Here is a 25,597-nt window from a genome sequence, read left to right as displayed (position 1 = left end):
GTAAAAAAATTACAAGCACAAACTAATCAACAGTTGAACATGTGTAAGCCCATGAGCTAGTGTAGTTCTCTTAGATTAAATCTACAGTAGACTGGGCTGAATTGTGTTGGCATATCTTTGGACCTTTACACCTTATCTCTATGGAGAGCCTTTGTGTTAAGCTTTTAGGCTTAGCTTTCCCTGTTCTTTACTAATACAATGATGATCCTTTTAAAAAAAGTAACAACTAAAAAAACAAACATTGCATGGTTTGAAACAAGCATAACATGCTTGGTATGACAACTGGGCAACTTTCTTCAAGACAATAGTTTTCGAAGAGAAGGCAACTTTTTCAAAGACAATAGTTTTTTTCGAAGAGAAAAAGTTGACACAATCATGTTTAGAGAATATTTTAACAAAAAAATTCTAATCGTCCAAATCTATATACTATATTTGATGATATTATATTTGGTTTTCATGACAGTAAAAAGTTGAAAATTGAATAATGTTGCAAGCTGAAAATGTTGCTCTTAATAATGTTGCAAGCTAACAATATTTTAGAACCTTAACCTAAGCACGAAAATACGATTTATACTTTCTGGAGGATATTGTGCTCACAACAAAAAAACTCACTATCTCAATAATCATTAATCATACCTGCAAATCTAAAAAACGTGCTCAGTAAATCACCCCTAACGGGTTTCCGCCTCTTTTTTCTTTTACTTGGCTAAGCTGAAAGTTAATAATGTAATATAATCAACTACACACGGTTGAACAAACCTAAGGATATAAACAAAGACCGTTTATGCGTACACATTCTACAAGAGCAAGCAGTTTCAAGTAGGTGTCCCACATCTTTAGGTGCAAGTTTCTCACCCATCATTGATTGCAACATGCAAGCTTCTAACAATATGAATGTTCCTAGTGTTTCTTGACAAAGAGCTTGCTTATGTCTTCTGTAACAACGTTTTTCCTGAAAATTACAAAAATCAGAAATACATGAATTTCTATATATATTTGAAAAAGGAAATACAAACACACAGCTAAGAGAATATGGTGAACTTGACAAACAATGGGATCTTAGAATAAAAGAATGAAAGACTGAAAGAAAATATCAGGACTTGGGAAGTGCACGGAAAAGTACTAAATATTTGCTCGCTCCAGTACAGAAACTGAATATCGAAGTAAGCACTCACAGCTGCAGAACTTCTAGGATTGCAATCTCTTCTCAAAGCACTGCGAGTTCCCTTTGCAACTCCTAAAATTTTCTCCGACAATCAGGGTATAGTTGCCCTTTGTCACAATCCGATTCTTCATTCTCGAACAAAACATTTGGACAAGCCTCTTGTTAACAAGTTGCACATATCCTAGACAAGGCTCTAATCCCAATCCAAATTTCACGAATTCCACTCAAACTCAGGGTGCTTCCTTTGAGCAAACCCTGAGTATATGGAGGGAAGTTAGTGTATAGTTTCAGTTAGCTTCAATTATAGTTACTTTGAGATGTAACAGAATTAGTTTTTACAGCAGTCATACAGCTGTTAGTTAGTTAGTTAGTTACTAGTTAGTTACAGTTAGCTTCCTTTGTATGCATCATCATGCTATAAATTGTGACTCTGATTCAGAAACTATACAATACAGAATTTTCATTTTCTCTCAAACTCTCTTCTTCTAGATTTCTAACAAAATGAAATGAAATAAAAAGGAAAAATATCCAATATATCTAATGCATTGTATCGCAGCTCAAGTTACGCAACACTGCCACAAAGGAATTCCAACATATCCTACGCCATTACCAACTAATTGGAACAATCTATTTGACTTTTTAATTTGCTAGTTACGACCATGAAAACACCATAGGATGAAACAGGAAAACCAAGATGAACACCTGCCACCTGGGCACCACTGGAGAACATTGGGTTTGCGGGAGAATAGGGTTGGCTGGAAACAACCCTGGTGGTCAGTGACAACAGATTCAGTTTTATTCAGATTTGACTTTCTCTGGTTTTCCATGTATGATTGAAACCTTTTAACAGCCAGAGGCATGTACATGCTGCTTCACCACTATAGTGAACTGTTAATAACTCGAAGTATATTGCTTGTAGCACTGTTAGTAGTGTTATTTCAGATTTTCAGTTACTATCTGATTTAACTTCTTCTACGACAGAAGGGACAGCAATTCCTTAGAGGTAAAAGTGGGGATCTTGACCATACAGAGCCTTGAAGGGTGTAACGTGAGTGAAACTACTACAGTTTATATTATACCACACCTTTACCCAACTTAACAACTTAGGCCAGTCTTTTGGCTTCTCACCCATCAAACATTTCAAACAACTCTCCAAACACCAATTTACCACTTCCATTCCATTTGGCCATTGGTCGAGAATGGTATGATCAACAGACTTTCAGCTTGGTACCAGCCATATAGAATAACTCAGTCCAAAAATGACTAATGAAAAATCTTGTCCCTCTTGGAAGCTATGGTAGCTGTAAAATCATGTATACGACTACTCCTTGAAAAGAAAAGCTGTGCTACATCTCAGGCAGTAGAAGGATAGTTGAGTGGTACAAAGTGGAACAGTGGATCACGAGTCTATTCACAACCACTAAGATATTATCCTTGACTTGAGATTTGGGTTATCCCCTAATAAAACCTATGGAAATATCAGACCATAAGTGAGTAGGAATGGGCAATGGCTGCAAGAGTGAGAACAAGTCAGCAACTAAAAGGGTCTACACTAGGAAAAATAGACAATCAGCATGAGATAACACCCACTTGACTAATTGTACAAGCCGATAGCATTTTCCGCCACATTAAGGCATAGCGCTAGTGGACAGGCTATTGGGCACAACGCAATAGCATTATAGCGGGCACTATAGTCGCTATTTAACAGAACTGACAAGAAGCAGGGGATAACACCCACTTGATTAATTCTATATTTAGAGTTAGAAGTCGTGGACATATCAAAGAGGAGGGCGGGAAACTAATGGTTCATAAGTGAAACTCAAACAAATCCTTGGTAGTTCACCTCTTAGGTAATATCGCTCTTTCTTCCGATCATCTTTTCCTTTTTGTGAGGATGGCTTCCTTATCAATTTTTGGAAATTTTCAGGACCAAGAAACTGCCATCAATAGCTTTTCCACTGCATTGGCAATTAGGGATAACTAGTTGAGCATTTTTGGGGAATAAAAAAATATCTGCCCCAGGATTTTTCTCTCCATTTTTATTTCCAAGATTGTCGAAGAGGAAAAGAGTGTAAGTAGTCGTGGAACTGTTACCTTTTGCTAGCCTGTAGTGTATTATGCTAAGGCCTTTAGCAAGATGTCTCCAGCTTCTTACCTTTTCAGTATAAGCAAGTTTTTCTCCCTTTATTGTGTGGGTTTTGGGTCATGCATGTTACAAAGGGATTTTTGTCTCTGATATGCACGGGGGTCGGATAGCTCTACCTAGATGATATATGTTCCAAATTATTTTTTCTTTTTTTTGCCTAATAATATATTTTTTTTCAAATAATAATACAAAAAACATTAACTGCCCATAGCCTCAACAAACTAAAATGTTAGTATACTAAACAACAGGAAAACTAGTAAACCAGTACTATATTGAGGAAAGCAACATTCCAAATTATAACTAGAATGTGGGGCATAGCTCATTTAAACTTTGATCTAAGTTCATCATTTGAGACTAAAATTTTGTTACACTTCATCAATTCAGGATCTACTAATCATAAAGATGATTTAAAACAGAAACAATAAATTTAACTTTTTAATAGCTAGCAACAAATTCACAAAAAAACAAAACAAAGATCAACAAGCAGATAGCTCTGTTAAGTGTCAACACATCACTACTAACCTTCCACTGATCTGAGGTGGAACTAACAAACCACTAGTAGTTTCTGGAACACTCTTTGAATGAGGCAAGTTTCCTCTAGGAGCTTTATTACGAACAGTGGAGGAGGCCATTCCATTAGAATCTCTCTTACGTGAAGCATTTTCAGCAAGAGCTGCAGCAACTCGAGAGGAGTGATCACTAGCACTCACCAGATTAGATGAGACAAAAGGTGAATTCAAAAGAAGCGATGCATCAGGAAGCTTCTCCACTGAAGATGAAGATGCAGATGAATGTGGTTTATTTTCTAGAGGCTGGCCAGGTGAAGATCCATATTTGATCCTACAAGTTGGAAGTGTATAAATACTGAGACCAGAGAACCATGTTGATAAATAAAGGTGAAATGCTACTTTAGTTTGTGTCCAATTGACACTTTGTATTAGAACATACATCTACAATATGTGTGTGAGTCATTATGATTAACATGAATCACACATAGTTTTTATTTCATCGTACATAAGATAATTAAATTTTATTTAGACAATTCAATAAAAGAAGAATAAGTCAATGCAACAACCACCAGCCAACCTAGAATGATCTACAAAAAGTTAAAAATTCATCGCAACCAACAAACAGATTCAACAGAAAGTCATGACCATCAACATATGTCTGCAACAAAACAGCCATTAGTCATTAATTACCATTGGATTGAAGCCTTAAATCCATTACCAAAAGATACAAAAAGGAAACCAGAAACAGAAGAACAACCCGTGCCTTGATCACTTGCTTGATCAGTTGTTTCAAGATAAGTTCTTGTTTTTAAGATTCTCGGAAACCAAGTGAGAGGAGGAAAGAGGTGCAAATGGTGACGAAAAGAAGTCTGGTGTCTGCGTTGGGTGGGCATTTGGTGATTGGGGTTTGCCAGAAAGATTCTGGCTGGGAGAGTGTTGCAGCCAAGGGCTTGTGATCAGTGTCCATGGCCCTAGAAGCTCAAATGGAGGATGGCTATCATGATTGGCACATTATAGACTTGCCAGGCAAAATATCTAGATTTCTAGACTCTAGTCAGAAACTTGGACTCTTTTCTTTTGTGCTTTAGTTCCGTGTAACACTAATGTTATGTGATGGTTCATGGTTATAAATTGTATTGGATGTTGTGCACATGAATTTTTATTTGAACTTAATGACGTGATTTGCAAGTTATTTTCCTTAACTGCACTGTTTTCTATGCATATGTACATGTTTAAGAACACTTGTACACTTTTTATAGATTTTATAATACATGTTATGATCCTAAAATTTAAGATATTTCACCCCTCCCAATTCTAGGTTGCTTTTGAAAACATTGCTTGCATGTTTAACATATAGAGGTCTCTACCTCAACTTTCCCTCCAATACATTTATTCCTAACCCTATATTGTCTAGTGAAAAAAAGAAGTAAACAACATAAAAAAATCCAGCAGCTCTAAATACCCGTCAACGCTACCTATTTCCTACATTATATTTCTCGTAGTGAACTTTAAGCATGGACCAACCTGCCATCCCCATCCTTGCTTTGTGTTATCAATCAGACCTATTTCATACATAGAGTTTCTCACAGCGAACTTCTAGTCCAAATCAACAACCCTCCAACCCCATCCTTTTTCTCTACTAAAAATTGGATTAATTATAAAGTTAATCATAACCAACCAGATTAGTTTGAGGTCTATGAAACCAACCCTTTTTTTTACCAATGCTTAGCTCTCAAGTGATATGCATTATTCTGATTATCATAGACTCTCCTTTGTATTAGTCCCTATTGTATAAAGTGCAAGACCAACACAAGAAGTAATCAATGCCAAAAAACTAACTACATGTATTTTATTGACTTAAAATCTGGAAATGCCAACTTACAACATGAATCAATGTAACTCAGTAAATATAGAAAAATTATCACTATATAGGGTTAATAGTCAAATTAGTCCCTGAGTTTGTAAGCGGAGTTTGATTTTAGTGACGCCGTCAAACCAAATCAAACCCATAAATCAAATGCAAACCACTTTGGGAGCGAGTGATTTTCTGCTAAGAGATGCAAAGAGTTAAGGAATTACTGGGTTCGCGAAGGAGGAGGTTGCGGTGGCGGTTGCGGTGAATTGCGTTGGAGAGGTTGGGGTGGCTCCTCCTCTTTGTGGCGTGTGGGTTCCGGAACGTCGTCGTCTGAAGAGGAAGCATAATCGACCAGAGACATTTGTCGTTCGTTTTGTTCTTTCTCGCCGTCGTTGCCGGTTTCGCCAAGTTCCGTTGGCTTTCAGCTAGGTTCAACCGAAAAACCAAACATGGGTACTTAGTTTGTAGCCTAATTATTTTTTAAGCTTAAATGTATTTTTTATCCTATATAATTTCATAAATGTGAATTTAGTTTCATGTATTTTTAATTTCTCCAACTAGACCCTCTATTTTTAAAATGGAACAAATCACATTTCTCTTTTCTCTTTTAACTGTGCCTTATTCCAGGAGTTATGAGGTTATTCTGATTTTGCGGGTAAATGCAATCAAGAGCTATTCTAGTTTTCCGGTTATGGGTAAGTGAAAAACTCGGGTATTAATTTTTTTAAGGAAATAGTGTGGAAGGAGAGCGCACTTTCTAGAGTATGGATGGAGGTTCTTATTAAGTCTATGGTGCAAGCTATTCTGCCTTACATCATGAGTTGTTTTGAAATTCCCAAAAACGTTTGTTCTTAGATAGAAGGTATGACTAGCAAGTTCCATTAGGGTGATGTTTCCACGAGGCCACTTCACTAGATCAGTTGGAATAAGTTAGCATTGCCTAAGGTTAAAGGAGATTTGGATTTCCGCATGTTCTCGCTTTCAACTCTGTTTAGCTGCCTCAGTTTTTCATCCCCCCACAAATGCAATATGTTCAAACGGGGTCTCTAAACTTCAAAAATCACATACAGCCTCCCCAACACTACTTTCTGCCAACACTTTCGGCCCCTCATCAAACTAACGTTTTTGACTGATGTGGCTTTTTAAATAATATTTTAACTAACAAAATTAATTAAAAATAATGTTTTAAGCATTAAAAATAAAAAATAAAAACCAGGCCTTTCGTCTCTTTCTTCAAAGATTCTTCATCTTCTTCTTCATCCCTACTCAAACTACTCATAAAACCCAAAAAATTAAACATCATAACCCAAAAACATCACATTTCAACCCTTCTTCAAATGGAAAGCAAACAAAACATACAACAATTTCTCCCCTTCCAATTTCAATTCTTCATTTTCTGCAACAATGGAGGATTATTTAGGTTTCCTTACAAAGGATGCAAACTAGATTTAGGGATTTAAGTAGGAATTTTAGATTAGAGATTTAGGGATTTGAGAGAGGGACATCATATTAGGGATTTGAGGGAAGAATTACTGAAATAATTTTGGATTAGCAATTTAATATGTTGGAAAATATTATTAAAAATGTCACAGGAAGAAGGCTTAAAGGGTCCAAAGGCCCCTGAGATTACAAAGGGAATCAAATCCAGGACCTAGAAAAATTTTACATCAAATTGGGTCCTTAAGAAATTTTTTTAATTCAATTAAAGCCAAATCCCAATTTCGTCCTAATCACTAATTCCACTTGGCATTATTTATTTATTTTTAATTAAAAAATATTAAAACTTTATTTTTTTATTCTAACTCAGTTATTTAAGCAGAAAAAAAATTAAAAAACTTAACAAAATCCCTAATCTAATTCCAAAACTTAATCTAATCTACTTCTTTGTTTTTTTCCCAAAAGAACACAGCACCAACATCACCCACTTTCCTTCTTCCTTTCAACGTGAATTACCATCACCACACTTTCCTCTCCTTCTCATGAAGGCCGCCACCACCACCGTTCTTCTTGCTTCCTCTGTCGCAACTCGCAAGCCACCATGAGGAAGTCAAACCATCTCCACCCAACCCCCAACTCCACCTGCAACCGAAACCCCAACTCCACCTGCAACCGAAACCCCATCCCCACCCCCACCTGCAACTGAAACCTCCACCCCCACCCCCACTCGAAACCAAAACCCCAAATCCCCAAATCCACCACCAGGCGATGCAAGGAGAAGGAGTGATCGAGAAACCAAAACCAAAACCCCAAATCCCCAAATCCACCACTCACTCTAATAACCATGGTTGCACCACTTCTCTCCCCTCTCTCTTCTTCTTATTTTCCTCCAAAATCAGGCAACAAAACGCAAAGCTTGCAACCCTTGGTGTTATGGATTTACGTTTTCGTCGCCATTGTGGTGGGAGCATGGGCGGTCCAAACTCAGATCCGAGAGGAGAACGCAAGCGAGAGAATGAAACGCAGGAGAGAAGAGAAAGTCTTCTTGGCCACATGAGGCTTTGATCTGGGTTGAGAAGCTCCAAGCTTTCACATTTTTTTCTCATCTTTGAGCATCAATGTTGAACAATAACCAGATCTGAAAAGAAAAATGCATAATCTCTCTTTGATTAAGGATCAGTGATGTTGGGGTTGAAGAGAAAAAGGGGGATTTGGAGCAGCAGGTCGATTTAGGGTTTGTTGGGTCATGAAACCAGTGCTGATACGATGATACTTCTTGATTGGATCATGAATCCAGTCCTCTGCCTCCGAAGTGCTGATTGTGTCAAGATGAGGTAATCTTACAGGAAACCAATGGAAAGTTGGGGTGGGTAACTGGGTATAATGCAACCACATACTGATATTGAGATATTGATTAGGAAATTGTATCACCCAAAGAAGACGAAGCATAGTTTTGGATACGGTGGCACCAGAAAGTTTTCAAATTGAGAAAAATTTGAGAATTTTGAGGAAAGGTTTGGTACTGGAGATACAATTTTTTACTCATAGTGTAGGCAAATTTTTATTGGCAGCACTAGGTTTGGTTGACCTGTGTGAAGTGAGCTACTTTGATTTTTTTTTTGATTTGTAAGTGATATCTGATCTGTTGTGGATCATAGTAATGTCTTTGATAGGTAAGATGAAGATGATGGTGTTGAAGATTAGATTTTTAAATTAGGTTTATTAGATTATTAGGTTGTTTAGTTTAGGATTATTAGATTAGGTTTTTATTAAGATTTTTTTTCTGATTATTTTGATGACTTGGTATTAAAAATTAATTTTTTAATATTTTTTAATTAAAAAATAATGAAAAAAGCCAGGTGTCACTGATGATTAGGACGAAATTGGGATTTGGCCTTAATTGAATTAAAAAAAAATTCTTAGGGACCCAATTTGATGTAAAATTTTTCTAGGTCCTGGATTTGATTCCCTTTGTAATCTCAGGGGCCTTTGGACCCTTTAAGCCCAGGAAGAATGCAAAAAAAACGTTAGTTTTTTTTCTGGAAAACTCTCTTGAGAACCAAAACTGTTGACAGTATATAACGTCGGGGAGGCAGAATGCAAAATTTGAAGTTTAGGTACCCTGTTTGCACATATCGTATTCATGGGGAACCAAAAGTGTTATTAAGCCTTTTTTTAACGAAGTCAACAGCAAGGGAGTAAAACTCGGTAATAAAAAAAGACAAGGGACTAAACCCTCCGATTTTATTAGATGTGGACTAAACTCAAAACAACCCTATTTTATGCGGACTAAACATATTTAACCCTTAACACAAGATTTAAACTTGACAAAAGCAACCCCATCAAGATAAGAAAATCAGAACACATGTATGTACCAATGAAATTTCTTTCCAAATCTAAAACAAAACACACAGTAAATCCGTGCAACTAATTCGGGCAATAGACCTACGAATATCACTCTAATATTAGCAATCTAGAGCCTCAACTAGAACACCTACAGTCATTTACGATGAAAATCTCAGAGATGTCCAGCATCTACTCCTAGTTTTTTGGAGGGGGAATGTGATACACAGAAATTCACAAATACCAATGTCAAAATTTACCACCAAACACATGAAACTAGCACTCAAGGTCTCTGACCAAGAAGAGATGGCTTGAAAAACACATGGCTTTGGGCAATTTCAATACGGTCCCGGGGATCATTCATGGTCTCATCTCTTAATGCTTGAAGAATGGCTTGCACTGGATATTCCCTGAAGATCAAGGTCAGCAAAACCATATAAAAAGATTAGTTAGCTTCACAACAGAATTCAGTTATCTATTATTTTCACCAAAAGGAAGAAATCATTGAGGTGGCGAAATTCGTTACCTTATTATTAGTATTCTATATAACATCTTCAAGATGGGACAAAGCTCCACAGGGGCTACATGCTTGTTTTCTTCAGGATTTAGAACATTTAGGCTGGACTGACTAAGTAGCTCATAAAATGCCCTAACTGCAGAGACTCCCTATAACATACAGTTATGCAGAGCAAAATAATTATTGACCAGCAGCATCTAAAAACTTGAAATAATTTTTACTATCTATAATTTTTTCTATCAAGAAAGTAAGATGTAGCTACTATCCTAGGCCACATAGGTATCTTGATATTTGAATGACCAAAACGTGTACCTGAATCATTCCCTTGCCCTTGATACTATCACCCATTTCCAGGCTCAATTCCCCTTTGGCCAACTTCTGTCCATACCACGCATTACGACCTTTCAACAAGGTTACATAAGTATCAGCCAACAGTGGTCCTGCAAGTTTCTCTGGCTCTTCTGTTAACAGATGAGTGATAAAAATCATCTCTGATGTACAGTGAGCAAAGTATACTGATTTGCTGGTGGCACTTTCATTTGTTAAAGCAGCTACCATTCCTGTTAAATTGAACTTCATGAATACAATTATAAGATTTCAAAATATTAAAATAGTATTTCCCTGTGGTAACATGCAACTCTTTCCAAAATATGTACTAACATCTTTCAAGAATTTGAAGTCCAAAATATCATAGAATCACTCGTGAACAGCATTAACGTGCACATTTTCATATGTGAAAGCATATGTCAACTGATTCAAGATTATATTTGAAAATTGAAATCTTATTCACAAAATGTTAATATCTGATGAAAGTCTAGATTGGCATCATAGATTGTTTAAGATAGCTTTCTAAAACAGAATCATACCTTATTATTGCAGCTAAATAAAAATGTTTTCTTATAGATCTAGAGATCTTCGACACATTTGCTCAACAGAGAAATTGTTAAACTAACTCTAGTCAGTTTAAGGAATATGGAGCCCCCTTGTCTAAATTGCGTAACCAATGCAAAGTAAAGCACCTAATGACTTGCCATTGTTCCCAAAAAATCTCTTCTTCTTTTCTTTATTGCAACATTAGGATAATAAAAATTTCAGTAAAGCAGACAGAATGAGCTATACAGGTGAAGTTCCAAAGCAAATAATATCTTGCTCTCTGTCTCAACATAAAACTAGAATGGATTTACCTATTTTCTGCTTAAAAATAGCAAGATCCTAAGCTTTTAGCAAGCTGTGTCTGTACAATGTAACAATGTAAAAATTAAATCAAATTTACCTGCTCCAATAGCATATACATTCTTTAATCCACCCATGACTTCATGGGTAACAAGATCACCATTGTCCCACACGACAAAGTGAGGGTGCCTCAAAAACTTCGCCAATGGTTTCCTCCACTTTTCTGCCCCACATATTCGAGCATTTGCATATTCCTTGTTGTAAATTTCTGAGGCAATGTTTGGACCTCCAAGATAAAGGATGTTCTCCATGGGAACTCCAGCTGCAAAGTGCAAAGAATGTTATCAGACACTGATGTGAGTGTTATGAAACAAGGACATCATGACACTTCAAAAATAAGAACACAAGAAAGAACATCAAGATTTTCATCTTCACAAACAAACGAATTAAGAGAAAGCACATTAAGATTCACCCCGTAATATCAACTGATTCCTTTGCATTGCCATTTCATTCTTCAGGGAAAATTTTGTGCTACATTACGGTCCAATACATAAGCTTCTATTGGATTCCAAAAGAAGTTACAATCAATGGAAATGAGTCGTGCATATGTTATCAACTACATACATGTAAGAGAAGAAATTCTTGTTTATATTTTATCAAATAAAATCTCAATATCTCGAAAGCAGTAAGTACATATCTCAGGCTACAGGACAATCAAACATTAAATTCACTATCTCTAGTTTGTCCAGAATTCTACATGAACCAACAAAAATAACATGATTCTGAGGTATAGAAGCTTGCTGTAACCTTATCATGCAGAGAATACTACATTCCGATATTCAATTTACATATGAATTTACAGATTTTATTAAAAAAAAAAACTATGTCATTGGTATTTTGATATGCTGATATGCACATTTGTATAGTTATTCCAATTTACAGTAAAGGCTTTAGATTTAGTTCCTTTAAGTCAAAAAGAAAAATCCCACAGAATCATAAGAGCTCAACCAAATGCTAAAGGGCATATTCACCCAGAATATATCCCATATTTTAGACTTCCAGAATTGCAACTGAAACAATTTTAATTTCTATACAGTATACACACGTGAAAATTACATTCGTAGTAACCAAGGGGCAACACCCTTGTATGCTAGCCAAAAACTGGCATCAAGAGAGGGTGAAAGCACACACAAATGCCAGATTAAATTAAATAATTCTAATGAAGCGTCTCTCTAAAAGGATGGGTGGTTTTGGCATTTTGCGCCTAAGCACACTAAGTAACCCAAAAACTTTCTCTTGTCCTCTATGTGAAAAAGGACATTGGTCAGAAGTTAATTGTACTCGGTTCCCTTTGAGGAATCTATATCAGATTCTTTCGGATACCATTTCAGAGTCACACATAAAGCAGAAAACCTATCACACATTAACTTACTGAAGAAGAGAAGTAAGCAGTGGAGTTGTTCCCCACTTTCTGAATATAACAGCACCTAGTTGCAATCATCTCAATCATAACTACAGAGGTATTATATTAACATTAAGGAGGCTGTTTCTTCAACCTCCAAAATAATTTCCGGTATTCGATGGAAAGACTTATTACATCTTGCTCAATGAGATATTCTGTACTTCGAAAGAGCTATTTAATTGGACATTCCTAAATGTGCTTCCTCAGTTTCAATTGTACAATTAACCACTTCCTCATTAACTAAAGAACAAGATTCTTCAAATCAATGTTTAATAACCCAGACAAGACTGTCTTATGTTTCCAGTCGGGATGTCTGATTTCTCCCTATTAATATAATATAGTTCAACCCTGGGTTAACATCAACTCAGTCATATGCATGTTAAAAGAAAGAAAAAACTTAAGGTTGATATAATTAAGACGGTCACCGTAAACAGATCAAGATTGATGGATTGTGGTAGTTCAAGCAGATCACAAAATGAACATGTATAACTACATAAAGCAGGTAAACAAATAAATGAGTATGAATCTTACTCGCTCGATTGATCATCAGAGTGGGAGTTATTATCCGTGGTTCAGGACTTAATTCAGCCTCTACACCTTTTGCCAGCGAAACAATGACAGGAGGTGTGACTCTCTCTTTCCAGTACTTACTAATTTCTTCAAACACCTCACGGGTTTCCGTTGATGGCAAGCCATTAATCACAAGATCAGCATCCCACACAGCCTCCTGCAGGTTTGTCACGACCTTCAGAGGACACAAAGGGGTATCAATCATATTCAAGCAAAACCCATCTTTCAAAATCTCATCTGCATAAAGTATCCTGTCACCTAATCTTGCCTCAACATATTTCAAATAAGCACACCTCCTAATAAGCCTCCTCAGCACATCCTCCCTTGAATTAATCACCTCAAACAAGTGCTCAGCAGTGGCCCTATCGACCGACCTTCCGGGCCGTCTCCATATCCTTACAAGAACCTTTTCTCTTAAACTTCCATAAACCTCCTGCAACATAGCAGTGAACACACTACCCCAAGCACCAGCTCCAACACCAACTATTCTCAATGGATCACCCTCCACTTTCCCAATTAGCGCGCGAAGCTCATCAACCTTCTCTTCTAAACCGCCATTTATATTCTGAAGAGAACCATTTAGATACACATCATGGCCATTGGCTTCAGTAGTTCCAACCATCTTGGTTCCAGAGAACACTGATAAACCCTAAATATTATGAATCCCTCAAAATTCTGAGAAATATGAACAGAAGATCTCAAATGCCCTCAAATCCTAGTGAAAAATCTCATCCAAGATCACAATTTCCAACACTTTTTCAAAACTAAGACTCATGCTCAAACTTACACAACATCAAATTCTATCACAAAATCAACCCCAACAATGACAAATACCAACAATTTCCAACTGGGTCGAAATATAAACCGATTATAACCCTCTATCAGTAACATCTAGCTTCTTCTAAATTCCAAGAAGACCTATCTATGAACACAACATGTATTTGAAAAAACCAATGAAGAATCTCAAATCTGCAAGTTTGGTAATCTAAACCCAACAGAAACCGACAACAAAATAAACAAACATTATGGGCGGGTATTCCAACAAACAAAGTTGAAGTTTTCAGCTAATGCTTCACCCATTTGCCACCTGCGTTTGCGTGCAATGCTGGAATTTGAAAACGTGATTGAGTGTGAGAGGGAAACAAGATAGAAAATTTGCAGTCACTTTCTTGTGGTAGAGAGGAAGGAAAGGAAAGCTCATCTGTGAACTTCTAGAAGAAAAAACATGTTTTTCACACCAATTTGGTGTTAAGAATGAAATGTCTCAAATGAGTGAAACCTTGGAGTTAGTAAAGTGTAGGTGAAGTTTATCCGGAGTAAATCACCATTTTGGTCCCTAAAAAAGTAGGCGTCGGTCATAACAGTCCCTAGAAATCATTAATGGTGAAAAAAATTCCTAAAAGTGTTGACGTCGGTCATATGAGTCCTTATCTCAAATTTCCATTAGTCCCTGCGACGGAAAATGCCATGTGTCACGTTAAATGACACATGAACCGGTCCACTTGGCTGCCACGTAATATATAATAATAATAGAAATTAAAAATTAAAAAAAATCATAGAACTCCTGAATCTATCCCCTTCCTCTCCGTTCTTCCCAGCAACCATCAACTTCCATAGCTATCATCCTCTCCATCTTCATCTCTCCATAGTCTTCAGCAGCCTCTTCCAGCTATCAACCTAACCAACATTTTCGTTCCTCACCTTAATAGGAGAAGGAGAACCCATAAATTAATTCTCAACCTAGAAATCCATTCTCAACCCAGAAAAAACTCATTGTTTGAACCCAAAAGAAGGAGAAAAAGCTTGAATCGAAGGGAAGAGGGTTGGATCTGGTGCGAATCGAGGTCCCCGTACCTTCCCGTTCTATGAATCGCAGAGGAGGTGGTTGGTTGCTTTTCGATCTCTGACTTCCCTCGCCATTTCAGCAACCGAACCCATGACCCTCTCGAAGATGGAGGAAGCTTCAAAGACCATTCCACACCAAATTGGAGGTGTTCACAACGATTTGCTCCTCTTTGGAATCCATGGAGTCAAGAGCGACATCGTTGGTGCTCACCCTCTCAAATCTTCCCTCGCATATGTAATCTCTCTTTCTCTCTTGTTCTAAGTTTCAATTTCTGCACTTCCTGCGTTTTTCTGATCTGATATATGCAATGCTTCTGTGACTGCTTTATCGAATTTCACCTGTTAGCTATTTCCCCTCTTAATTAAGGTTTAAAGAAGTGACGAGCGGAAGAGGATTGAAAATGCTGGGGGTGTTGTCATGTGGGCAGGTACTTGGAGAGTTGGTGGGGTGCTAGCAATGTCCCGTGCCTTTGGCAATCGAATCTTGAAGCCGTTTGTTGTAGCAGAACCTAAGATCCAGGACCAAGACATAGATCAAGAAATTGAGCTGCAATTGGTTTATTCATCAGTTTTTTAATCAAAGTCACTCTTTCATGATATTGGATGGATTATTCATGGTTTTCCAAAACTGATTCTGGTGTTTGATCATAAAGGGGAAACAACCTTTGATTGAAGATAACCATTGATTATTCATGGTACGAGTATTTTTCTTCTTACTGGAATAATTTATTACATAGTCTAACTAGCATTGAATTGTTCAATTTCAAAACTCATTAACTATTTCAGTGGCAATTTGACGTGTGGACCTTGTTTTTGTCTGGAGTGAATGGTTAACTTTGTGTATTGTTCTGGTGCTGTGCGTTTTTGCTTCAGGGATGCTTTTTGGCCTTGCATCATCTTTCTGTCCAATTTCGTTTTGGCCTGCTTTATGTGTGCTGAAGGCGTAGCAAAAAGACCAGGCGTGGAAATGTTGCAGGAACAAGAGAGCACGTTTTTCCTCTGCCTGATGCTTAGTTTTATAATGCTTTTGCTTTTGTGTCTTGTTATTCGCTACTGGTTATGTTGTTATCTAGTTTACTGTATTTCTCTCTTCCTTTTTTTTTCCTTACTGTAGTCACTTTTGCTTTTGGACCAATTCTTATGTGTGTAATTTGTTTATGTACTCTTGGCTTGAGCCCTTCCTTTTAATATATATTTATGGGTTTCTTGTTTTTGTTGAGATGAAGATGGTGTGGAATATGATGAGGAAGAAGATGATGATCTGATATTTTTTTTTTTAAAAATCTGGGACTAAATTGATAATTTTGGGGACTAAATTGAAACCTACGTGGCACATAACTTTGACACATGAGCATTTTCCGTCCCAGGGACTAACGACAAAACATAGATAGGGATTACTATGACCGACGTCAACACTTTCAGGGATTTTTTTCACCATTAATGATTTCTAGGGACTACTATGACCGGCGTCTACTTTCTTAGGGACCAAAATGGTGATTCACTCGTTTATTTGACAATAGTAGACGGTTTCATAATGGTAAAGGAAGGCTCTATAGTAAGAAATCAGAAATGTGTTTGTTTCAAATTAAAGATAAAATGATTTTGAAGGTTTGAGAAAAGATGTTATTGGATTGTTATTTTTTCTTCTCATGTATCATAATAATTTTTTTGATAAGTTAATTAAAATAGCTTTACGAAATAATATCATTTCATAAGAACGGGTGTTTCACTTTAACACCTTATTGTTTAGTTGAGTGCTGAGAGTTTTAATGTTTATTCGTAACATGCTTGTGCATGCTTAGCTATGTTTTGAAATGCATATTAGTTGTTGCTTAGTACTTGAACTCTGAAGAGACTTTGTATGAATTCTTTCTAGCCTCAGATTTTGGTTGAACATCGTTAGCGAAGTATCTTTTGGGTTGAAAATTTTGAGCAGTTGAAGAAGAGGTTATTAGTTGTGTGCTTGAGGACAAGCTCCTTTAATTTTTTTCTTGAGGACAAGCTGTCCTTGAGTATAGTGGTATGATGACCATAATTTATATGTTTTTTCTCTTTATTTTCTAGTCCTTTCTTTAGTTTTTCTTTATTTTTAGTTCTTATTAGAGTCTTTAGTTATATTTAAGTCTTTTGGTATTTTAGAGTCATTATGTGCATAATAGCCCATTTTGAGTCTTTTATTGCACTTTTAGTCCTTAGGATTGAGTCTTTTTGCATTGTGGTCTTTTTGGTCTAGTATGTTAGAGGAATTGAAGGCAAAATGAGAATTATATAATTCTAACATGTGATGAATAGTCAACTGAACTTCAATGGCTTGATGAGCATTATTTGATGTTTTGTGGTTACAAAGATGACTTGATGGTGTGTTTAGTGTGCAGCCCTCATTAATGGCTCTTGAAGGAGGAATGTAGCATTGTCCATGGATTTGGTGAAGAATTGCAAGAGTTCATGAAGATAAAGGACCAAGAGGTTTCACAACTAAGCAATAAAGGATAAAATAGCTGTTGAAATGACTTGAAGGACATTAAATGGGGAGTTTTGACTTAAAGAATGAAGAGAAGATGCTGCCACTGAGGCCTGGCCGCATGTGCGTGCACATATGGCACGAACATGCGTGTCAGGTTAGTGCCTTGACACTTTGAGAGTGTGTTGGCCGAATGTGCGTCCATATATGGAACGCACATGCGTGCCTTGTCAGTGTTTTGGCTTCTTTGCACGCATGTGGCACGCACATGCGTGTCCAGTCGACAATTTTCACCTATAAATATAACTTTTGTATTTTAGTTTGATATCTTAGTTTTTCTGAACAATAGCTTGTGTAAGGTGTTTTGGAGTATTTTTAAGGCTTCTTCTCAAGTTAGAAATTATATTTTTCTTAGCCATGTTTGGCTAAGTTTCTTTTAGGATTTGAGATGTAGATTCCTAACTGGTTTATGTTTTAGTTTTTTTTTTACAACAATATATATTGATAAATAAAAGTTGTTGGGAACAAAGTCTCCCAACTAAGGATAAAGGTTCAAACAAACACAACAAGTAAAACAAAAGTACTAAAAAACAGAAAGGTAAAACACTAGAGAACTAGAAAGCTAGAAAGTAGAAAGGATAACCTTGACTTCTGCTTCGTAGGCCCAAAGCTCTCCCAACGGTTTTGAAAAGACACCTAGAATTTTCCTTCTTGAATTCCTCAATAAGCCTCCCACACCACTTCTTCCTGGGGCACCAAGAGTTGACCCATCAACATTAAATTTGAGAACGCCCCCTCTGGGGGGAGCCCATTCATTCTGCCTATTACGAGCTTTCACAGGCTTGAGTTTCACATCTCCAAATTTCTGAAGAAAGTCATTAATAGAGTAGGTGCATATCATGTGACAGTGCAGCATTAAATGCATGGTAGATTCCACTGCTAACCCACTTAAACAACATCTTCCTTCATTTTCAATAACCAAACCTCTTTTCACCAAGTTTTCCTTCACTGCAATCCTCTCAAGTGCTGCTTGCCACAAGAACATGGATACCTTGGGAGGAATGACTTTTCACACACGATTGGGGATGAAGATAATTTCTTGGTTGAGAATTTTCTGCTCCAAATTACTACACAGACTTTTGACAAAATAGAGCCTTAAGTTTTAGTTTTTGAGTTTTATATATAATAAGGTTTTCTTCTATGAGTTCATGTTCTCTGCTTTAATATTAGCTTGAAGTGCACATAAGTTGGTTTACTTGTTCTTAGTACATATGGAAATTTGGCTTAGAATGCGGGACCTTGGATATGATTGATTAGTTTGCCTGCGCCTTAGGAACGAGGGTGGGGGCTGGTAGTTGGTGCATGAATATAAGAATTTCATCTTCAATTAAGTTACTCACAAGTACCTGAGGATTGATACTAATGAAATTTAATTGAAAGTTTTACTTGACTTGAGGAATCAACACTTAAAGAAATAGGCTAGATCAACCACAGAATGAACTCCATGAAATTCCATATACTCTCTTTTATCTAAAGCATAACTTGTTTTAGTGAAGTTAAACCCAAGTGCTTGCTTCTTAACATAATTTCTTTTTTGATTATGAAAACTAAGCCTTCTACCAATCAAACTTATAAATTGTCTTTACTTTCTTGTGTTCTAAACAACTCTTACTTGTGTGAATTGGTGTTTTCCCAATCCCTGTAGTTCGACAATCTTTTATATTACTTTGAGCATACCGTATACTCGCGGATAGCGTACCAAGAAATCACATTACCAGCACCAAACCATTGAAGAGTTGATCCTGAAGTATAAGTACCATACACATTAGGATAAGTACACTGAATTATGATGTTGGGTCATCATGTAAGTAATTTAGAGCCCATAATAGATGGAAACTAGTGTTATGTATTATATAAATGTGTGTGTGATAGACTAGGATCCACTCTCCTTTTTTGAAATCTGGCTGCGTAGTATTTCCATCAAAAGTTCAGCTATAGACAGAGAAAATATGAGAGAAAGATATGGATTTGGTGTTTGAACTCGAGCAAGGATCTCAATGCAAGTAGATTTTTATAACTGTCAAAATTCTCATTATGTCATCTTTCAGAGTTACGTAGTTTATATTTCTATATCAGTGTTTTATAAGTCATAATATTGATTCAGTAGAAATCTATTTCTTACAGGTCTCCCCATTGGGCGATAAAAGACCTTCAAAAAGGAGAAGAAAACCCCAAAAGAGGTGGTTAAAAATTGTGCAACACTAGTGATAATTGTTGGTAAACACACCTCTAAAGTGGACACTCAAAATTGGTGTTTCATAGAATATACATTAAATTGTCACTATATGACTAAACTACATGTTGAATATTGGTACATCACAAAAAACACTCTCTACGATAGTAGAAAAAATATCAAAAAGATGCAAGAGGGGGCAAAGCAAATAAAAGAAATAGTAAAAATATTTGTGTTCAATCATATTTAGAAGAAATCTCATTGCTTTCCACATAATAGATAAACTAATTGTAAATTAAATTCCTCAAAGGTGCGTATATTGTAGAGAATATTACATAGGGTCATAACTCCAACAATTGTAACATAGTTTTTTTTTATGCTCTAACATAGTTGTTTGATAAATGCATTAGGCAATTTTTTCACCAATTTTACGGTGGTTGACCTCATACTGAATAATACTTATTTTTATTTAATTATTTTAAATAAGTTTTATCGTTGTCACGAATTATTATGCTAGTTCTTGAAATTATTTGTAAAAGTAGTATAATAATTAAAATAATTTTTGATATAAAAATAACCTGAAATCCGTAACTTTTTCACTCAAATATTAATGATTAATAATGTCTCTATAACTTTGTGAAATATTCTTATTATTTAAAAACTGATAACAATAATTTTTAATAATTTAAAGTTTGAAAATTAAGTAAATTCCAAAAAATGGATCCAAGTTTAGGAAAAATAAATAGAATATAAATTTATGAAAATATTTTGACTCTGGATTTTAAAATAATAGTGATTAATTAGAATTATCATTGTATAATTTTTTGTGTAGAATTATCATTATATAATGTTCATACTTAATATGGAAATTTAATATAAAAAAATTATTATATCATGCACATTAATAATTTATAGTATTATTCTATTATTTTGCAATATTTTTCTTAAATATGTTTTTAGTGGTTATCATATTTCCAGTGTTTTTCATATTAGTTTTAGCAGACTTAAAGGGCTATGAGAAAGAAGGGTGTTAGAAGGCCGTTAGAAGGGCAGATGATGGAATACCTACACCAGAGAAGCAAGCAAGATGTTTGAGAAGTCCAGGATGGTGTGTTCACTTGCTGGAATATCAACACACCATCCTGGACTTCTCAAACATCTTACTTGCTTCTCTGGTGTAGATATTACATCATCTGCCCCTCTAACGGCCTTCTAACATCCTTCTCTCTCATAGCTCTTTAGATCTTCCAAAACTAATACGAAAACCACTCGAAAAAAAAGATAACAACTAGAAACATATTTAAGAAAAATATTAAAAAATAATCAAATAATTCTATAAATTATTAATGTGAATGATATAATATATTATTTAATTAAACTTCCATGTTAAGTATTAATATTATATAATGATAATTATACACAAAAAATTATATAATGATAATTATAATTGATCACTATTATTTGGAAATTAGAGTCAAAATATTTTCATAAATTTATATTTTATTTTATTATTCATATACTTGGATATATTGTATTGTAATTTACTTTATTTTCAAACTTTAGTTATTTAAAATTAATCTTATTATGTTTAAATAATAAGAATATTTGAAAAAGTAGTAGAGACATTATTAATCATTATTATTTGAGTGAAAAGTTATGAATTTAATGTTATTTCTCTATTAAAAATTATTCAAGTTTTACACGTAAAACTAATTTCACAAATAATTTCAAGTATTAGCATAATATTCGTGACAACGATAAAAATTGTTAAAAATAATTAAATAAAAATTAATTATTATTCCGTATGAGGTTAATTACCATAATGTTGGTGAAATAGTTGTCTGATGCATATATCAATCAACTTTGTTAAAACATAAAAAAAAAAAATCGTTGTTACAATTGTTGGAGTTAATGACCCTATGTAATATTCTCTATAATCTAACATCTTTGAGTAATTTAATTTTCAATTTGTTATATCCTTAATGTGGCAAGCAATGAGAGTTCTTCTAAATATGATTCAAGAAAAATATTTTTACCATTTCCTATATTTGGTTTGCTCCCTGTTACATCTTTTTGATTTTTTTTATACAGCCGTATAGAGTGTTCTTCGTGATGTGTCAATATTCAACATGCAATTTAGTCATATAGTGATAATTTTTTGTATATTACTATGAAAAAACAACCTTGAGTGTCCACATTAAATGTGCGTTTACCAAAAATTATCACTAGCACCGTACAATTTTCAACCACCTATTTTCGCCTAATGGGGAGATCTGTAAGAAATAGATTTCTGCTAAATCAATATTATGAATTATAAAGCACTAATATAATAATATATATTATGTAACTCTGAAAGAAGACATAATGAGAATTTTGACAGCTTTGAAAAGCTACCTGAATTGAGATCCATGCACAAGTTCTTCCAAATCCATATCTTCCTCTCGTATTTTATCTGTCTATGACTGAGCTTTTGATGAAAAGACTACGCAGCCAGAGCACATAAGAGGAGAATGGATCTGAGTCTCTCTCACACACACATATATATAATACATAAGTAATCCTAACCCTAGTTTCCATCCATTATGGGCTCTACGTTACTTACCTGACCCAACATCATAATTCTAAGCACTTATCAATTGGGCTTAAGCCCAACAAAAATAAATATTAAATACGTCGATTCATGAACTCATAATGGATCATATAATTACATAAATCTTCTAGAAAGAAATTTCAAATTATGCATTCAACATAATTTGTAAAACTAATGTTCACCAAAAAATAAAAGCCCACACAAAAAATTCTAACAAGGTTCTCTAACAAGCCCCTGTGAGATTTAATTATTTTCTTTCTCTTTTTCTCAATCACCGTGTTCATCTCTCTTCTCTGGGAACTAAACTCATTTTTGCTCTACCACCGCTTCCACTTGCCATCTGCTCTTGTGTCTTTCTTTTCATCCCCAAAATCACCTACCTAAACTCGAGCATCAACGCTTCCTAAGTCTTCGAGTAACAACATTGATGCTGAAGGCCATTTTTGCAACTAACTAAGGTTGCAACACCAGTAGATCCATATCAGTTTGGAAAACAATATAAGACTTTTCCCACTTTAGTCAGACTTTTGCTTACTTTAGTGAGGCTTTCCCCCATTTTGGTGTGTACATGCTTGGTTTCCAGTGACCAGTTGAAATTGCCAAGGTAAGACTTTGAGGATATTTTCCATCCCATAACAAACTGTAACTTAACCACATGTAAGACTTTGTTCATTGAAAAACTTTCCATTGCATTGCTTTGTGATTTTCAAGACATAAATCTGATTGATCTTTTGTGCATTGAAGTTGATTGTGTTGGAGTAAGCCATATCTACAGAGAGTCCAATAGCAAGCAAACTACTTAGTTAAAACAGGTTGCCACAAGTTAGTCCCAATCTGGGCTTCTTTTCTATTGTGAATGGGATGTGCCTACATCCTATTCTATTATCTATGGTATTGCTTTTGAGGAATTTATGGCCGGAGACTCAATGCTTAGTGATGTTCTAAAGCTTCCTAGAGGTAGTTGTTTGGCTGATTATGTTCTCTTTCTTTCGAATTTTTTCTACGGAGAAAGCCTTTGTTCCTTCTCGTCACTAGACATTGCAGCTTCATGATGATGCTGAGGTATGGTGATTATGAGGCACTATGTTTGTGTTATGTCCGATACTTATGTTGTCCTTTGAGCTTCTGTCTCCTGTTGTCGTTCCAGCCGAGTGATGGTGAGGTCCTTGTATCTACTGATGCGTTGTTGGCTTGCATATTGAAGGTTCCTGAGTTATGTCTTTGCTGGTCCGAGTCCTATTGTTGTTTTTCTCCCAACTGGAGATGTTGCACGAGTTTCCTCTGTTTTTCTCTGCGTTGGATGGCTTTTTCATCGATTACTGCTTTGTTGTTGTTTGTATTTATTATATTTGATGATTTTTTTTTACTCTTTCTAAGACCACTAGTGGACTACAAACTATTACCTAGCTCATGAAAAGGGTGTTCTCATGTTTCTCTAATACATTAATATTTCTCTTTTCGAAAAAAAACTGATTCTTAAAAGTTAAGTAATAAAATAATATTTATGACAACATTAGTATTATATCATCACTTGAAAAGAAATGTATTTTTTTTATGATTAAATTTAGAATCATTTAATTTATTTAAAAACCATAAAAGATCCTAATTATATAAATGTTATGTATTAAAAATATAGTAGGGTGATGTGCATCATTAAAATGACTTGAAAAAGGTTTATGGAATTAATATAACTTAATGAAAATTATTAATTATAGTATTGACTTGTTATTACTATAGTTTGTAATTTAGAATATTCACGATATATTTTAGGGGTGTGGATATGAAATAAAACAAGAGAAAAACAATAAAACGTACAAAATGAAAATAAAATAAATGAATAAGGAGGAGACACACATACCTTCATGATAATCTCTTTAAGAAATCCCAACTTAACCAACTTATCTGCAATCGTATTAGCTTCACGAAGAACAACAAAAACTGAAACTTTCCATATGTCCTAAGCAGTGATTACATTTTAACTATAAATCGGAAATAACAATTGTTGTCTTTGTAAAAACTTTCTTACTTGTCAGAATTCTAGGGCTTAGGATCCACCAACAATCCAACATACTATTCATCCACCAACAAATCCACCAATGAGTGAGATGATAATTTGGACAAGCATGACTATGAATGAGAAAGCTAATCCATATCTATATGTGATCAATAAAAGAACGCCTTGCAAAGACCACACATAAAGAAATTTTTTTCCTAAGAAGAAGAACTACGATTGTAGAATGATGAAGTATAAATCTCGACTGGAATCTATACACAATACAAGGAATTATCTCAGGTAGTACAAACCAACAATGAAAATTAATCTTCTCCACAATCCTAACCTTCCAATACCTAGACAAAAAAAGTAGAAAGAGAAATCACATTACCAGCACCAGACCATTTAAGCGTTGATCCTAAAGTATAAATACCATGCACATTAGGATAAGTGCGTTGAATGATGATGTTGGGTCAAGTAATTAACATAGAGCCCATAATAGATGGAAACTAGGGTTAAGGTTACTTATGTATTACATATGTGTGTGTGTGTGCGCGCGCACGCGCCTGAGAGAGAGAGAGAGAGAGAGAGAGAGAGAGAGAGAGAGAGAGAGAGAGAGAGAGAGAGAGATTTTCCTTTATTGAACACTGAATGCGTAGTCTTTCCATCAAAAGTTCAGTTCTAGACAGAGAAAATATGAGAGGAAGATATGTATTTGGTGTTCACGCTTGTGCATGGATCTCAATGCAAGTAGATTTTTAAAGATGCCAAAACTCTCATTATATCTTCTGTCAGAGTTACGTAATTTATTTTTTCGACAACATAAATTTTTATTGATAAAGAACCCTTCATGAGAACAACACTCTCATGAGAAATCCAAAAAACATACAATAGCCATAACTTAGAGATGAGACTCATTAAAACCTTACTAGGAAAAATTCATTAGGATAAAAATCTAGTGAAGAAAAAAGAGTGCCAATACTCTAGGGAACCAAACAAATAAAAATAATCCTGACCCAACTTTAGACCATATAATCCATTACAAGAACCACTATGAACCAGCACATCTAAATGACAAAAAATAATACAAAAATCAGCAATCGAATGCAACCCATGAGCCAAAACACCACCAAACCAATCTTAAGAAATCTTAATCCCACATTTTAATCATCGTTCCTATGCCACTCCAGATGAGCCAAAAATCCCTGCACAACAATCCGTAGACACTCCATCTCACTTTGCATCCTCATAACCACTGCAAAAGAAGCCCGTAGTTTCCAAGCTCCACGCGCACTCAT

At 35.3% G+C, this 25,597-nt stretch overlaps 2 protein-coding genes across 2 annotated transcripts; both read right to left on the bottom strand.

The window, feature by feature from the left end:
* Positions 1–482: 482 nt before the first annotated feature.
* LOC130749221 (uncharacterized) lies at positions 483–6,150 on the bottom strand. Its single transcript, XM_057602542.1, has 3 exons — positions 5,900–6,150; positions 3,834–4,151; positions 483–952 (listed from the first exon to the last, which is right to left on the bottom strand). Exons 1-3 carry the CDS (start codon positions 6,034–6,036, stop codon positions 901–903), a joined length of 507 nt encoding a protein of 168 aa, XP_057458525.1. The 5' UTR covers positions 6,037–6,150; the 3' UTR covers positions 483–900.
* Positions 6,151–9,436: 3,286 nt separating this feature from the next.
* LOC130748038 (probable glycerol-3-phosphate dehydrogenase [NAD(+)] 1, cytosolic) lies at positions 9,437–14,436 on the bottom strand. Its single transcript, XM_057601123.1, has 5 exons — positions 13,139–14,436; positions 11,246–11,467; positions 10,285–10,532; positions 9,982–10,121; positions 9,437–9,865 (listed from the first exon to the last, which is right to left on the bottom strand). The coding sequence occupies exons 1-5, from the start codon at positions 13,797–13,799 to the stop codon at positions 9,739–9,741; spliced, it is 1,398 nt and encodes a 465-aa protein (XP_057457106.1). The 5' UTR covers positions 13,800–14,436; the 3' UTR covers positions 9,437–9,738.
* Between the last annotated feature and the right edge of the window lie 11,161 nt (positions 14,437–25,597).

This window comes from Lotus japonicus, chromosome 3 (assembly GCF_012489685.1).
Source record: "Lotus japonicus ecotype B-129 chromosome 3, LjGifu_v1.2".
Classification (NCBI taxonomy): Eukaryota; Viridiplantae; Streptophyta; class Magnoliopsida; order Fabales; family Fabaceae; genus Lotus; species Lotus japonicus.
Note: the sequence above shows the minus strand (reverse complement) of the source record. Positions and strands in the feature narration are given on the sequence as shown.